This window comes from Achroia grisella, unplaced genomic scaffold (genome assembly GCF_030625045.1).
Source record: "Achroia grisella isolate CSIRO2021 unplaced genomic scaffold, CSIRO_AGI_Agris_v1 utg567, whole genome shotgun sequence".
In the NCBI taxonomy this organism is placed as follows: domain Eukaryota; kingdom Metazoa; phylum Arthropoda; class Insecta; order Lepidoptera; family Pyralidae; genus Achroia; species Achroia grisella.
Window position 1 is genome coordinate 2,170,596 of NW_026712947.1, and position 16,461 is coordinate 2,187,056.

The 16,461-nt window shown below is 34.3% G+C and overlaps 1 protein-coding gene across 1 annotated transcript; it reads left to right on the plus strand.

The window, feature by feature from the left end:
* Positions 1-1,234: 1,234 nt before the first annotated feature.
* LOC131848644 (uncharacterized) lies at positions 1,235-13,691 on the plus strand. The gene is made up of 10 exons (XM_059198567.1): positions 1,235-1,370; positions 2,399-2,560; positions 3,408-3,570; positions 5,333-5,454; positions 7,348-7,580; positions 8,592-8,740; positions 9,924-10,065; positions 11,039-11,316; positions 13,022-13,149; positions 13,611-13,691. The coding sequence occupies exons 1-10, from the start codon at positions 1,235-1,237 to the stop codon at positions 13,682-13,684; spliced, it is 1,587 nt and encodes a 528-aa protein (XP_059054550.1). The 3' UTR covers positions 13,685-13,691.
* The last annotated feature ends 2,770 nt before the right edge of the window (positions 13,692-16,461 follow it).

A 16,461-nucleotide genomic window follows, 5' to 3' on the forward strand; every position in this document is an offset into this window, starting at 1 on the left:
GCTGGCAACACTAATATGCCGTCCCAAGACACTACACAACTAGGACATGTCCTAGTACAGAAGGAGCGGAGGTGGTAATGGTAAAACGAGCAGAAAGTTGGCAACACTAATATACCGTCCCAAGACACTACAAAACTAGGACATGTCCTGGTAAAAGAGGACGACTGGCAACACTAATATGCTGTCCCAAGACACTACACAACTGACATGGATGTGGATGATCCTAGCAATGTACCATGTCAGGTCGACCTCCTCGCGGTTCCCTCTGGGAACCATCGTGTTAAATTCCTGGTGAATTTGTCACGTTGCGCTAACTACCTGACCTCATGCTCATCTTATCATCCTCCACTGGTGCCCCGCCAGCGTAAACCGTTAGCGCAGGCGGGTGTACCATTCCATTATCATCCACAAAAAAAAACTAGGACATGTCCTAGTACAGAAGGAGCGGAGGTGGTAATGGTAAAACGAGCAGAAAGTTGGCAACACTAATATACCGTCCCAAGACACTGACAGACAGACAGCTGGCAACACTAATGTACAAACCTACTGATCAATTGAACAAATAACAATTAGTCCAGATTGAACATTATTGTTTGTGTAATTTCGAGCTCTTGTCTTTCTTAATATAATAATTATAATGTATTGAACATGCCTTCTATATACATATGTTATGTTGTACTAGCTGTACCCGTGACTTTGTCCGCATGGAATTTAACTTTATTTTTGTAAACCATAAGATTTTTTCTAAAATAAAAGTAGCCTAAATTACTTCTTACATCAGCTACCTTCCAATAAAGTCCCGTCAAAATAGGTCCCACAGAGATTAGCCGATAAATTTTAGAGATTTCAGAGATTAGGCGGAACAAACAGACAGACAGACCTACAGAAATAGTAAAAGATGTTATTCTGGTGTACCGTATTTATATTCATATGCATGTAGTAAAAGACGGTTATTTCAATATTACAAACAGACTAAGCTAAGGCTAACATACTAAATAAATTTATTCTAAAGAATTGCAAAAATAAAAATAAACTCCTTTGTACGATCCTTGATATAAAAACTTGTTATTATAATATAAAAAACAGATATATACTCCAATTTTTATGTATATATTATTAACATTAATTCAGTAGTGAAATCAATTTGATGACAAACAAACGTTGCTACATTTTAACAGTATGCGTCTATGCAAAATAGTAATCAAATTTCAAAAATAAGAAAATTAATAACAAAATGTCGTGTAACATCGGATATTATAAAAGTGAAGTGGAGTTCGATGGATGTGATAGAAGCGTTCAGAAGAATGACAATTGTTTAAATGTTAATGAAGATAAATATTATAGTTTGAATGAAGCATTGAATATAGCAGGTAATTGTATCTATGAAGGTCTTAGTGATCTAGCTGTTTAACACACCGCCTCACTTCTGATGGTTGCGGGTTCGATTCCTCGAAACACACTTGTATTTATGAGTATGCTTGTTTGTATCGGTCTGGGTGTTCTATCTATGTATATATACATATATATGCGGACCGGAAGACGCAGCGTGGAAGGCGTCCAGCAAGATGGACGAAGATTTGGTCAAGATCGCTAGAAAGCGATGGATGCGAGTAGCGCAGGACCAATCGTCTTGGAGATCTTTGGGAGAGCAGTCAGCAGTGGACATCTTCCGGGCTGAGTTGATGATGATGATATATATACATAAACATCCAGCAGAATGCGAATGTATAAAGATAGAGAGCACAGTAAGCAACAAAAGTGTATTAAAAAAAAGTGTGTTTATTGTGTTGTTATATGTATGTGTATATGACATGTAAATTTTACATCCAACAACTAATTGTTATACCTCGACCAGACACAGTCTAATCACTCCTCTCTATCCTAAGGTAGCCTGGAAGAAATCGCTAATTAGCGACAAGGCCGCCCATTGTCAATACATTATAATTATATTGTTTTTATTTTTATATTTGATGTACATATTAATTTATGTAATTATTCTTTCTGTGAGAGGAACATAGTGTTTTTCATTCATTCATTCATTTCATTAATTCATTTCGATCATTCATTTCGTTCATTCATTTCTTTCATTCATTTCGTTCATTCATTTCGTTCTTTCATTTCATTTCGTTCATTTCATTCATTCATGTCGTTCATTCATTACGTTCATTCATTTCGTTCATTCATTTCGTTCATACATTCCGTTCTTTCATTTCGTTCTTTCATTTCGTTCATTCATATCGTTCATTCATTTCGTTCATTCATTTCGCTCATTCATTTCGCTCATTCATTTCGTTCATTCATTTCATTCATTCAGTCAAAAGTGTATAGTTGCCTCTCTTTTAACATTAACATGAACCTCTTTCTTCAATAAGTGCCGTACAGGATGACGATGTTGTAGGTACAGGACGGTACAGCATCACACTCATGGCGGTGACTGCGCTGTCCATCCTGTCGATGTCTGTGGAAATGTTTGGTTTCTCCGTCATCATTGGTGGAGCCAGGTGTGAGTTCCAGCTGAGTTTAAGTCAGAAGAGCGCTTTGCTCTCAATGCCATTTATAGGTAATTTGAATTGTTTTAATTATTTATTACTTAACTAGTGCTTGGGCAACTCATCCATGCCCCTCATGGATGAGTTACCCCCTTTCCCATTAATATTCATTCAAGCAAAGGTCAGTAGTGCGAATGTAAAAATAACGAATAATACCGATTGTTTTACGAAAGATACCGAAGAATATCATCATCATCATCATCATCGCAGCCCGGAAGACGTCCCCTGCTGGACATAGGCCTCCCCCAAAGATCTCCACGACGATCGGTCCTGCGCTGCTCGCATCCAATGCCTTCCAGCGATCTTGACCAGATCGTCGGTCCACCTTGCTGGAGGCAAGAAAGAATATACTGACCTTTAAATAAATTCAAAACATCTGTTAAATCATATTTATTGAGCATAACCTATGACACACTAAATAATTACTTGAACGACAAACGTGCATGGTAATAGTAGTTCATGCACGGGATTTTCACTTAATGTTAGACAGACTTACATAAGTAAATGAACTGGCTTTTAAAAAGGACATTCAATTGAGTTTTTTGCCAGTTCTAAATTGAATCTGTGTACTCAACTGGGCGGTAGGGAAAAAATAATAATACAAAAATTTGACGATGAATTTGAATAATACAAAAATGTATATATGAATAAATAATTTTTGAATTTGTTAACTTTTATTCGAGTTTCTTGCCAGTTCTTCTCAATTGATTGTGTATATTGAAATGGATTGTAAGAAAAAATAACACAAAAATAAGCGGGTAATATGTCCTACATGAATAAATGATTTTTGGAATTTGTTAACTTTTATACTGAGGAACAGTTATAATTGAAGGACCTTCTTTTTTAATGCTATTTTAGGACCCGTGGTAATGTCATATTGGTGGGGATACCTATCAGATACCCAGGGTCGCAGGAAGAGCCTCTTGATAGCAATGTGGGGCAGCTTCGTGGTGTCTGCACTCAGTGCTTTGTCACCTCACTACGTAGTCACTGGGTTACTCAAGTTTGTGAGCACCAGTTTGTAAGTAATTATTTTTAAATTCCGTGTTTATCACACATCTTACAATATTATATTATATTTGACGACCTCGGTGGTCTAGCGGTCTAGCACACCGCTTTATGACCGATGGTCGCGGGTTCGATTCCTCGCACGGCACAAACATTTGTATTCATGAGTATGATTGTTTGTATCGGTCTGGGTGTTTTTTATATAATATGTATGTATTTACAAAAAAAAATTATCTATGTATTTGCATCAGTTTTATATGTATAATAATAATAATAATAATAATAATAATAATAATAATAATAATATTTGAAAATTTCTGTCTTCATCACATAACTCATCCATGCTTGGCTAAGGCCCGCGTGTTTGACTATATTACCCCCGTAAAAAGGGAGATATAATAAATATATATATATATGTAATAATAATAATAATAATAATAATAATAAAGACATTTATTCAGCACTAGCTGTTCCCGCGACTTTGTCCGCGTGGAATTAAACTTTATTTTTCTAAAATAAAAGTAACCTAAGTTAACCGCCTAAAAATGAAATATGTCAAAGGTTTTTTGAAGTTAATTTACGCAATACATTTCTGAACGCACCCTGTTTGACAGGTATCAGCAGTTTGTATGGGAACATAAAATTGTTGTTTTAACTATTTTACATGCAATTTCTTCATATTTTATCACCGTTTAAACCTTCCCTGGACTTCCACGAATATTTTAAGAAGAAAATTAGCCAAATCGGTTCAGCCGTTCTCGAGTTTTAGCAGGACTAACGAACAGCAATTCATTTTTATATATATAGATTACAGTATTCTTAGATGCTATCTATCTTATATACTATACAACTTAAAAGCTAAAAGCTAAAACATACTAGTAACGCTGAATGTGACTCAGTTATCTAGTACCCATAACACAAGCTTTAGCTAGCTTAACATGGGTCTAGATGGCGCTGTGTGAATTGTCCTGAGACTATTATTATTATTATTATTATATTATCTGTGCTAATATTATAATCGCGAGAGTGTGTGAGTATGGATGGATGGATGTTTGTTACTCTTTCAGACAAAAACTAGTGAATGGATTTTGATGGAACTTTTCAGTAATATAGCTTATACATCAGAATAACGTATGCCTATGTGTGTCGCGTTTATAATATTAGTGAGAGGTAAATTTCATGCAGGTAAAACCACGGCAACAGCTAATAATAATAATAATAATAATAATAAACTCTTTATTGTGCACATAGAAGAAATACAATAAGAAAAAAAACATATATAATATAAATATATATAACTCAAAGGTGACTGACATAGTGATCTCTCAACGCACAGCCCAATCCACTGAACGGATCGGGCTGAAATTTGGCATGCAGGTAGATGTTATGACGTAGGCATCCGCTAAGAAAGGATTTTGATTAATTCTACCCCCAAGGGGATAAAATAGGAGATTAAAGTTAATATGACACTTTGACAATTTTAAACCGATCGGGCTGATATTTTGCATGCATAAAGCTACTATGACGTAGGCATTCCCATAGAAAGGATTTTGATAAATTGATTGATTTGATAAATTAACGTGAGCGAAGCCGCGGGCAAAAGCTAGTTATTAATATAGGTATTTATTTCTCTCGACGTTTCGACTAGGTTGCACTGTATTAAACAAGCACTGCAGCCAACGGCAAAAGAATAATTCGAAAAAAAAAAATTGTTACACCCTCTTTAATTTTTTTATTTATGTAAATGTCAGTACATGCTAACTCTCGATTACTAGATGCAGTTGCGCACAATCCACAGGCTACGCCTTGCTAGGAGAAGGCTGCTCGCAGAAGGCCCGGGGACCTTTGATGCTGCTCATATCTTCGACTGTACACTTCTGTCCCATCACATACTTCAGTAAGTGCAATTTTGGAATCATTAATTTAATACGTGAAGAAAAACTTTCTATTCGTTTTACGAAAATTGTGCGGACCGAGGAGTATGAAATTACGTACACTTATAGTTACATGAAGTTTCGTATACCTTAGTTTGTATACAGAAGGTGTGCAAAATGCTGATATTTTTCTAAAATTGCGCACAAAAATTAATTACACACCATGTATTTAACACACACACGCATATATATATATATATATATATATTATTTTGCATATAGTTTGTATTTTTTACTATAGGCGAATTTAGACTACTGGGTGACTTCTTTAAACATATATCCTTAAGGTTCTCAACAGTAGCAACGACTTAAGCTGGCCGATAGTTTTAAATCAATCGACACAGAATTATATATGCGTAAGAGATAAAATAATTATATTTTTGACACGAATTATAGAATTATCCATTTATAGCATGGGTTCCAGGGAGTCTTTACGAGAGTGCTTTAAGGAATCAAATATCCTCACCGTTGCTTCTCAATACATTTATGAAAATATCATGTATGCCAGGAAGAATATACCTAGACAGTTTCAAAAGAGTTAGTGATTGCACCAATAAAAGCTTACGCAACAATAACAAACTGATTTTACCTAAAAGTCGTTTGGCTAAAGTTAGTAATTCGTTTTATGGCAATTGCGTAAGGTTTTAGAACAAATTACCAGAGTCTGTTATAAATCTGCCAGAAAAAAGATTTAAAAGCCAAATAAAACACTTCCTTTGCAAACAAGCTGACTATAAAATTGAAGAATTCGTTAACGAAAATAATGTTTTTATAGAAAAACTTAAAATCCATAGCACTGACTATGTTATCTGATTATCTGATTGTACTAATAATTAGTGCGTAGCTGTTTCTATGATGATTATCGCGTGCCTCTTACTTGTTATACTGTAATTATTTATAAAAAAAACATCGACAGAGTTTATTGGAATAAAGATTATTTCTGTTTCTATTTCACTCATATTTTATTAAATTATTATGTTTTTATTACTACATATAGCAGGGATGTTATGGATATGAATGTTCGTATACGGATACGTTTCGGATATAGTAATGATTATTATACCGGATGCGGATATGAAATTATTTCGGATTATCCGTTAGTTTCGGATAATTTCGGTTACGGATATGTTTTTAAGGAATTTCAAAATTAAATTACAAATAGCTAATAAAATTGTTACACAAAGCTTACGTGTTATTCTGATGTATAGTCTATACTATAATAATTAATAAAAAAAATATATATATTCAAATTCAAAAATCATTTATTCATGTAGGACATTTTAGCCGCTTATGAACGTCAAGTTTTTACATTATATGTTTTTTTCCCTACCGTCCAGTTCGGTATATACATCCAATTGAGAAGAACTGGCAAGAAACTCAATTGAATTACTTTTTTTTTTAATCCAGTTTATTTATAATGCATAGGTATTTATATAGGTGTCTATGTCTAACATTAAAAGAAAATCCCGTGCATGAACAACTATTGCCATGCACGCTCGTCATTCAAGTAATCGTTTAGTGAGTAATAGGCCTCAGTAACTATGATTTAACAGATGTTTTGAATTTATTTAAGGGTAATTCCAATATATCCTTTGGTATGTTATTGTAAAATTGTATACCTACTTATTGTAATTATATACAAAAATATATATAGATAAATATGTATACATATATAAACTTCTGTAAACATTTACGCATGTCGTGGCAATCAGTAATTAAGTCAACACTATATACCTGAACTTATTGCAAGTGATAATAATTATAATCTAACAGCTTATATCTTGTTGGTCGCTCAAATAAATAAAAAAATAGGTATAGAACTAGATTACCTGATATGTAATGTATACACTTTTTAGTTCTAGCCTATTACATCCTCAATAATGATGTTTTAATCCACCTGGGAACCGTCGCCATCTTACCCTGGAGGATCCTCGTCTTAGTTCTGGCTATACCACTGGGACTTAGTGCGTTATGCCTACACTACATCTATGAGAGTCCCAAGTTCCTCGCCAGCGTCGGCCGCAGCGATGAAGCTTTGGAGGTGTTGAGGAAAATGTGGTGCCGCAACGGAAATAAAGGTCCGTTTCCGGTAAGTTTATTATTTTTTAAGTTAGTATTTAAGCATACGGCCGGTCTGATGGTTCTACAAAAGAGTATCTTTTATTTTTGCACTCTCTGAAGTATAAAAGTCTTTTAGTATGTTAGCCTCAGCTGGCTTTGTAATTAATCTTACATCTATAGATATAAATTAAATTGGAGTGTCTGTTTGTAATATTGAAATAACCGTTTTTTACTACATACATATGAATATAAATACGGTACATTTTTTACATTTTTTTCTGTCTGTCTGTCTGTTTGTTCCGGCTAAATGAAATCTCTGAAATGTCTGGATCGATTTTGACGGGACTTTTTTTGACAGGTAGCTAATGTAATAAGGAGTAACTTAGGCTACTTTTATTTTAGAAAAATAATGTTAAATTTCACGCAGACTAAGTCGCGGATACAGCTAGTATAATAAAAATAATAAAAACATACCGCTTTATTGCCAATGGGCGCGGGTTCAAAAATAACATCTCAGTACAATTCACACAGCGCCATCTAGTCCCAAGCTAAGCAGAGTTTGCGTTTCGGGTATTAGACAACGGATATGAATATATAATTTTTTTTTTTGTAAATAATAATAATAATCTCAGTACAATTCACACAGCGCCATCTAGTACCAAGCTAAGCAGATATACAACGGACATGAATATATAAATAATTTTCTTTTGTAAATAATAATAATAATCTCAGTACAATTCACACAGCGCCATCTAGACCCAAGTTAAGCTAGCTAAAGCTTGTTCTATAGTTACTAGATAACAGATACATAATTTTTTTTCGTAAATATGTATAATGTATATATAGAAAATACCCAGACCGATACAAACAATCATACTCAGGAATACAAAAATTTGTACTGTGCGAGGAATCGAACCCGCGACCATCGAAAGTAAAGCAGTGTGTAACCGCTAGACCACCGAGGACGTCTATGATATTTGCTTTCTAGTTTCATAAACAAACGTTTTTTTTGTTGACAGATGTTTTTTTTTGTTGACAGGTCAAAAAATTAATATTTGAAGAGGGCAACACGAACGAAAAACAATCACTTCTGAAATCAATGTGGCAACAGACGGCACCACTCTTCGAAAAACCACTGCTACTCCAAACCCTCAAATTGTATTACCTGATCACCATACTGTACAGTATGTATGTATGTCATATAATACTCATATGTTTTGAATTTGACGCGGCCATTTATATGTATAACTAGCTGTATTCGCGACTTCATCCGCGTGGAGTTTAACTTTATTTTTCTAAAATAAAAGTAGCCTAAGTTACCCCTTATCACAACAGCTACTTGCCAAAAAAAATCCCGTCAAAATCGGTCCAGCCATTTCAGAGATTAACCGGAACAAACAGACAGACAGACAAAAAATGTTATTTTTTTGTACCGTATGTATTTATATTCATATGCATGTACTAAAAAACGATACTACTGCCTGCCAAAAAAGGTCAAAATCGGTCCGGCCATTTCAGAGATTAGCCGGAACAAACAGACAGACAAAAGTTGTAAAAAATGTTATTTTGGTGTATGTACCGCATTTATATTCATATGCATATAGTAAAAAACGGTTATTTCAATATTACAAACAGACACTCCAATTTTATTTATATGTATTGATTGGTAAATATAACAGGATCTTACCACGTTTTATTTTTATTGAATTCCCTTAATCCAGGGTATTTTAGGGAACGCAATTCAAATTCAAAATATCTTTATTCATGTAGGTCTTTTACAAACTATTATGATATGTCAAATCTACCGTCATTTCGGAATTATTTCGAGATGAATAGAACTGACAAGAAACTCAGCTTCTAGTCTTTTGAAATAAATGTTGTACCTGTTAGTAATAATACAGATTAATTTAAATTCATATTTGGGAGAATAGAGTGACAAAAGAATAAAAGGAGCTATGGTATTATGATTTATATGTAATATGTATATATGTATATATATATATATGGTTAGTCTGCATATAATTTCATTGTTTATCACAATTTCACTCGCCGTTTAAAGAAATTCAAAGATAATTAAATAAATCGCATGCACTAGCCGATAGATCCCCAATTCAATTCAAAGGGGGATCGAAATTACAACGGCAGGACCCGAAATTCAAACCCATAGCGGTGCCTTCAACTAAAGTCGTATCCGTCAGGCGGGAGTTGTCCTTCAGCCGCTCCATAAGTCCTTCCTTTGGTTTGGAGTGCCATCTGCACTCGCCCCCTATCGTCCGGTGAAGCTGTAAAGGCCAGCTGCGGTCAACAGCATTAGAGTAGTCCAAAAAAAGAAGTATATTTTTGATACTATACTAATAATATTATGTTGCAGAACGAACAGCGTAATTATGTGGTTGCCGTCCATAGCTGAAGCATTCTTCTCTGCTCGTTCTAGAAGTACTCATGGAGAACAGAACGGGGGTCTATGCGAGATGATTGGTCAGGCGCAGAATAATAATATCAGTTATAACAGTGTAAGTGTATGTCTTGGTCTACGAAAAAATATATCAAATCAAATCACATAGTCAAATTCAAATTCAAAATCAAAATATTCTATAATATAATTCATGTAATAGACCTACTATTACAGACACTTATGATATGTCAAATCTACCGCCAGTTCGGAATGATCTCGAGATGAGAACTGACAAGAAACTCAGCTCGTATTCTTTTCAAATATTGTACATGTTTACAATAATACAGATATATTTTTAAATTCAAATTTAGGAGAATAGAGTGACCTTCATGTGGAACCACTGCATACGGTATAGCAATTTTGGCAAAGGTAGAGATAGATAGATAAGATTTTTTTGTATCTTAGTACACATATAGGCATATGTAATAGACATATAAAGATATTTTGATATCATTTGATTACAAATTATATACAATATACAATATTTAAATGTGTGTATCACAGCAATCCAAAATGGCTCATTGCTCAGTGTTGAGAATCGCTCAAGGAGCAAAAGACTTATTTTTAGCTGTCCGCTGTTCGCGATAGGATGACCTGATGATGAGTGTAGATTCAATAACGGTCGGAATTTGATCACCAATAGAGAAGGTCGTAACGCTTCCAGCGGTGGTCAGGTTTCAGCACTGAACTGTGGTCTCACACACGCTAATGGTAGCGGAAAACAAAATAATAATATAAATCCATTAACATCTTTTCAGACCGCGGTGGTCTAGCGGTCTAGCACACTGCTTTACGTCCGATGGTCGCGGGTTCGATTCCTCGCACGGCACAAACATTTGTATTCATGGGTATGATTATTTGTGTCGGTCTGGGTGTTTTCTATGTATATTATGTATGTATTTACGAAAAAAAATCAAAAAATATCTACGTATTTGCATCAGTTGTCTAGTACCCATAACACAAGCTTTAGCTAGCTTAACTTGGGTCTAGATGGCGCTGTGTGAATCGTCCCGAGATTATTATCTTTTCAGACCACATGTACAGCAACTTTAGACCTCGAAACTGTATACTTCGGAGTAGGACAAAGCCTCATCTTCTTCGTGATAACCGTGGTGATCGCCGTGCTGGCGTCCAGGAAGAAGATCTTGATGCAGATCTTACTTTTGGTGTCGGTGGTCTCCGGCGTAGGAGTTGTTCTCTCCACCAATCACATAGTCAGCTTCATGCTGTTCATGGGACTGCTGGTGTGTGTACTCTGTATGGGGATCGTGTTCTCATATTTCGTGGATCTGTACCCTACATCCCACAGGTATTATTAGAAATAGAAATATTCTTTAATCATATAAACTTAATATAAGCACTTTTGAATAGTCATATTTTTTTATTCTACCACTCATTCGGAACGCAGATTCTTGAGAAGAATGAGTAAGAAACGTACGTGTTGCTCTTTTAAATAAATGTTTGTTCACAATTACATTTTTAAGAAGTTTGTATAAATACAAACTGTTAAATAGCAATATTAAGATTTTAGAATCTTTGATAGATAGATAAAATTTTTATTAATATCCACTTGGCGTAAACGTTTAGGTAAGCTACAAAGGCGTGTAAGAATTTTATATTATAAAAAAAAACAGGTAAATTATCCACATGTATAATTTACCTGTTTTTTTTTTATAATATAAAATTCTTACACGTCTTTGTTTGTGCTTACCTATATATAAAAAAAAAAAACAGGAATGCAAACAATAAACATAAAATATAGGTGCCATAAGGATATGAAACGGTTGCTTCAGTGATTAAATTGCTCAACGAGCAAAACACTGATTTTCAGTAGCTGTCTAAAGGTGAAGCGAATGCGGATACCGACACATATATGCAAAAAAAATATTTTATTTATTTATTTATTTCAGGCAACTAGGCCCATATTATAAATACCTTCTAGAGTAACATACATATAATATAAGATTTAAAAACTAATACAAAGATATTGTCTGTGTGATCACGGCACTGGAGACGGTAATCTGCCACGGCAGCGCTGATATACCTATATATATCTATAATAATCCTTTCGGCTAACCAGTAGTCCTTTTTCATATAATACTTCTATATATATCTATAATAATCTTCATAAATAGAGTTTTTTTTTACGATGATAATGGAATGGTGCTCACGCCTGCGCTAACGGTTTACGCTGGCGGGGCACCAGTGGAGGATGATAAGATGAACATGAGGTCAGGTCAGTTAGCCCATCGTGACAAATTCACCAAGAATTTATCACGATAGTTTCCAGGGGGAACCGCGTGGAGGTCAACCTGACATGGTACATTGCTAGCAATGAGATAATCAATCCACATTACTAACAATCCCCTTTCTCCCCTCATAAATAGAGTAGTCGAAGCTACTGTGGAATACTGACGGTGAACACAATAATCAAAATGCACATTGTCCACATTTCGTATTATACTTGGTGGTATCGCCTCCTGCCACCAACTACCGTTATCCTTCATATTAATTTGGTGTTTTTTTTTTATAACACAGGGGACAAACGAGCATGCGGCTCACCTGATGGTAAGTGATTACCGCCGCCCATGAGCACCCGCAACACCAGGGGAATGCGTACGTTGTCGGCCTTTTAAAAAGGAATAAGCTCTTTTCTTGAAGGTTTCAATATCGTATCGGTTCGGAAATACCATTGCTGGAAGGTGATTCCACAATGTGGTTGTGCGAGGCAAAAAGTTTCTAGAAAACCGCACTGTGGAAGACCGCCATTCATCCAGATGATCAGGATGGTATTTCAGTTTCTGGCGGGTGGTACGGTGGTGAAACTCAGCAGCTGGTATTAATCCGAACAATTCCTCAGAACAGTCCCCGGGATACATATATGGTGTTTTATTACGGGTGTTCCCATCACCAGAGATTTTGTAAATCGACCTATTATTTTGAGGCAGTAAACTATAAGGCCTAGTTTGGAATGTTTTGTATGTGTATATTAAATTTCTAAATTAATTATATAGAAGCATGGTGGCGTGTTTGGGCACCATCATCGCACGCGCCAGTGGATTGGTTGGAGTCAACGTCATCGGTCTATATATGATGTCACACTGCAGTATCACCATATATGCGTGCAGCGCCTACGTATTTAGTAAGAGCAATAACGCATGTTTACATATTTATTCTTATTCGAAATAGGCGTTACTTTGGTGAAGACAAAACATTACTGGATTTATAATATTTTCTTTAAATACATGTTGACTAGTCACATTTAGTCACCGAATACATAACACTGGGCTTCCAAGATACATATATCAGAGCTCCATTCAAGATGCCTCGTCTAATAGGTGTAAATTCGATATCGGAATTTGATCACCAATTCTGCACCGAATATTTGTGGTTTCATACATGCTAATGTTAGTTGAAATAAAATAATATATCTACTGGAAGAATTTGTTCTGTTTCGTCATAATTTAGTTTCTGGCTGGTGAAATTGCATTTTATACATTTTTGACTTGATGCATGGATAATTAAGATAATTTGTAATTGTGCATTTCTTATTTACATAGTCATATGTACGGATAAAATAATTAAGGAATGTATTTCTTTCAGGTGGGTTCATAGTCACATACTTCCTGCCACCAGATCGACCGAAGACTTTGGTAAAAGTTATTACCAACAGATAAATGTTACCATACTTGTAGTATATGATGATTTTAAATATATATTTATTTAGTTACGGTATATTTTTTCTTAGTTTCGAATCTTCACCTTCAATTCCTATATTAGTTTGTAATCTTATCTAATTTTGATACAGATATGTGTTATGAAAATTATTGCAAAATAGTTTAATCTATATCTGGGGCTTTATTATGTAATTCTGTTGCAATCGTTTCCTTCTACAAGAAACAGATTAAATTTGCAACAGACTTAAATAAAAAAAGATCTTAGAACAATTCACACAGCGCCATCTAGACCCAAGTTAAGCTAGCTAAAGCTTGTGTTATGGGTACTAGATAACTTATACAAATACGTATATGTAAATACATAAATATTATACATAGAAAACACCCAGAGCATTAATAATTATACTCATGAATACAAATGTTTGTAATAGTTAATTTTAAACTTTCGTGTTTAATATACTTTATTTGCCATAAAATTATTCGTGTTAAGACCCGGTTAATAATTTAAACAAATGTTTGTGCCGTGCGAGGAATCGAACCCGTGAGCATCAGAAGTAAGGCAGTGTGTTAAACCGCTAGACCACTAACGTCGTCAAATAATATGTAAGTATACTATTTATATTTCTTATCAGTTCTTCTCAAGAGAAGCAATCAGAGAGTTTTTTAGTGATGATATTGGAACGTTTCACCTGCTTGCGCTAACGGTTTTCGCTGGCGGGGCATCAGTGGACGATGATAAGATGAACATAAGGTTAGATCAGTTAGCCTATCGTGGGAAATCTATCAGGAATTTATTATAATTCCATTAGAGTCCATTACCGAGTTTTATTTAGAATTACAGAACATATCGCATAACATTTATCATCAGATGGGCCTTATCTTGTTTGGTACCGTCATAGCATAAAAAAAACATGTTAGAGGTAAACAAAAAATACAAAGTCAATTTAAACTTGATATATTTTAAACAAAAAAATATAAAGTCAAGACTCTTCCGACAATAATGCTTTTTTTACATTTTTTTTGTATTCTTAATTAAGAATCCAAATAATTACAGTACCCAATACAGTCATAAAAAAACTCGATTTAGTTGGTTTAAAATAAATTAAGAATATTGGGAAAAATTTACCTTCTTCCAGTCGGTTCAAGATCAATATAAAGTAATAGAAAAGTGTTTATTCTGCATACTCCACAAATACTGGCAATTAATAAAATAATTTATTTGAAAATGGAGATTAAGTGATTTTTAAAGTAACTTTATTTCCAGAATATTGGCGGGAAAGTTGATTGTTTGAAAATAAAATAGGAATTTGAAAATGGAATATTTAAAATAACTTCATTTTCAGAAAATTGGTGGGAAACTTGTTTATTTGAAAATGGAATAGGATTTTTTTTAAATAACTTCATTTGCAAGCCTCATGCCAAAACAGCAACAAGTAAACAGAAGTATTTGCAGAATATTGGCGGGAAAGTTGTTTATTTGAAAATAGAATAGTAAATATTTAAAAGAACTTTATTTCCAAAAAATTGGTAGGAATATTGATTATTTTGAAAATGGAATAGGATTTGATTAAATTAACTTTATTTGCAAGCCTCATGCCAAAAGGAATAGAATATTGGCGGGAAAGTGGTTTATTTGAAAATAGAATAGAATGGTAAATATTTAAAAGAACTTTATTTCCAGAAAATTGGTAGGAAAATTGATTATTTTGAAAATGGAATAGGATTTTTTAAAATAACTATTTGCAGAATATTGGCGGGAAAGTTGTTTATTTGAAAATGGAATAAGTATTTTTCAAAATATATTCTTTTTTAGAATTTTATCGGGAAACTAGTTTCAATGTTATTTCGAGATGTTTCATGTACATTACTTACTCAGTGCTATAACTTAACAATATTTTAATTGGTTTATTGATTTTAAAGAAGTGGGTGTAACTTTTAACATTCTTGTAATATTTTTAAACTAGTGACGCCCACTACTTTTCTCGCTGGTACATTTGTATATACTATTGAAGGTGATAAATATGAATAAATAATTTTCAATTAGCCATTTGTGGCAAATTGACCAGAAATCTATCACCATAACTATAATAGCTTGGAGATCAACCTGACATGGTACATTGTAGCAATGGAGTCATTCCCACTCTTTGTATATTTATATAAAAATATATCTAAAAAGACTAGACTATCTGTTACCTAGTACCCATAACACAAGCTTAGATTAAGAGTACATGGCACTCTGTGAATACTTTAAGATATATATTTTTTTATGGATAACTAGCTATTCGCCCCGGCTTCGCACGGGTGTACATGTATTATATATATAAACCTTCCTCTTGTATCACTCTATCTATTTAAAAAAACCGCTTCAAAATCCGTTGCGTAGTTTTAAAGATTTAAGCATACATAGGGACAGACAGCGACAACGACTTTGTTTTATACTATGTAATGATAATGGAATGGTACACCCTCCTGTGCTAACGGTTTACGCTGGCGGGGCACCAGTGGAGGATGATAAGATGAGCATGAGGTCAGGTCAATTAGCACATCGTGACATATTCACCAAGAATTATCACGACGGTTTCCAGGGGGAACCGCGTGGAGGTCAACCTGACATGGTACATTGCTAGCAATAAGATCACCAGTCCACATTACTAACAATCCGCTTTCCCACCAACTCTAAGATACTATCTTAACAAAAAGAGGCCAGATCAGTCTAACTCTGAAATAGGGTATAACTCCACAGATAACACATGACCTTCTCAACAGATTAAAAAGTA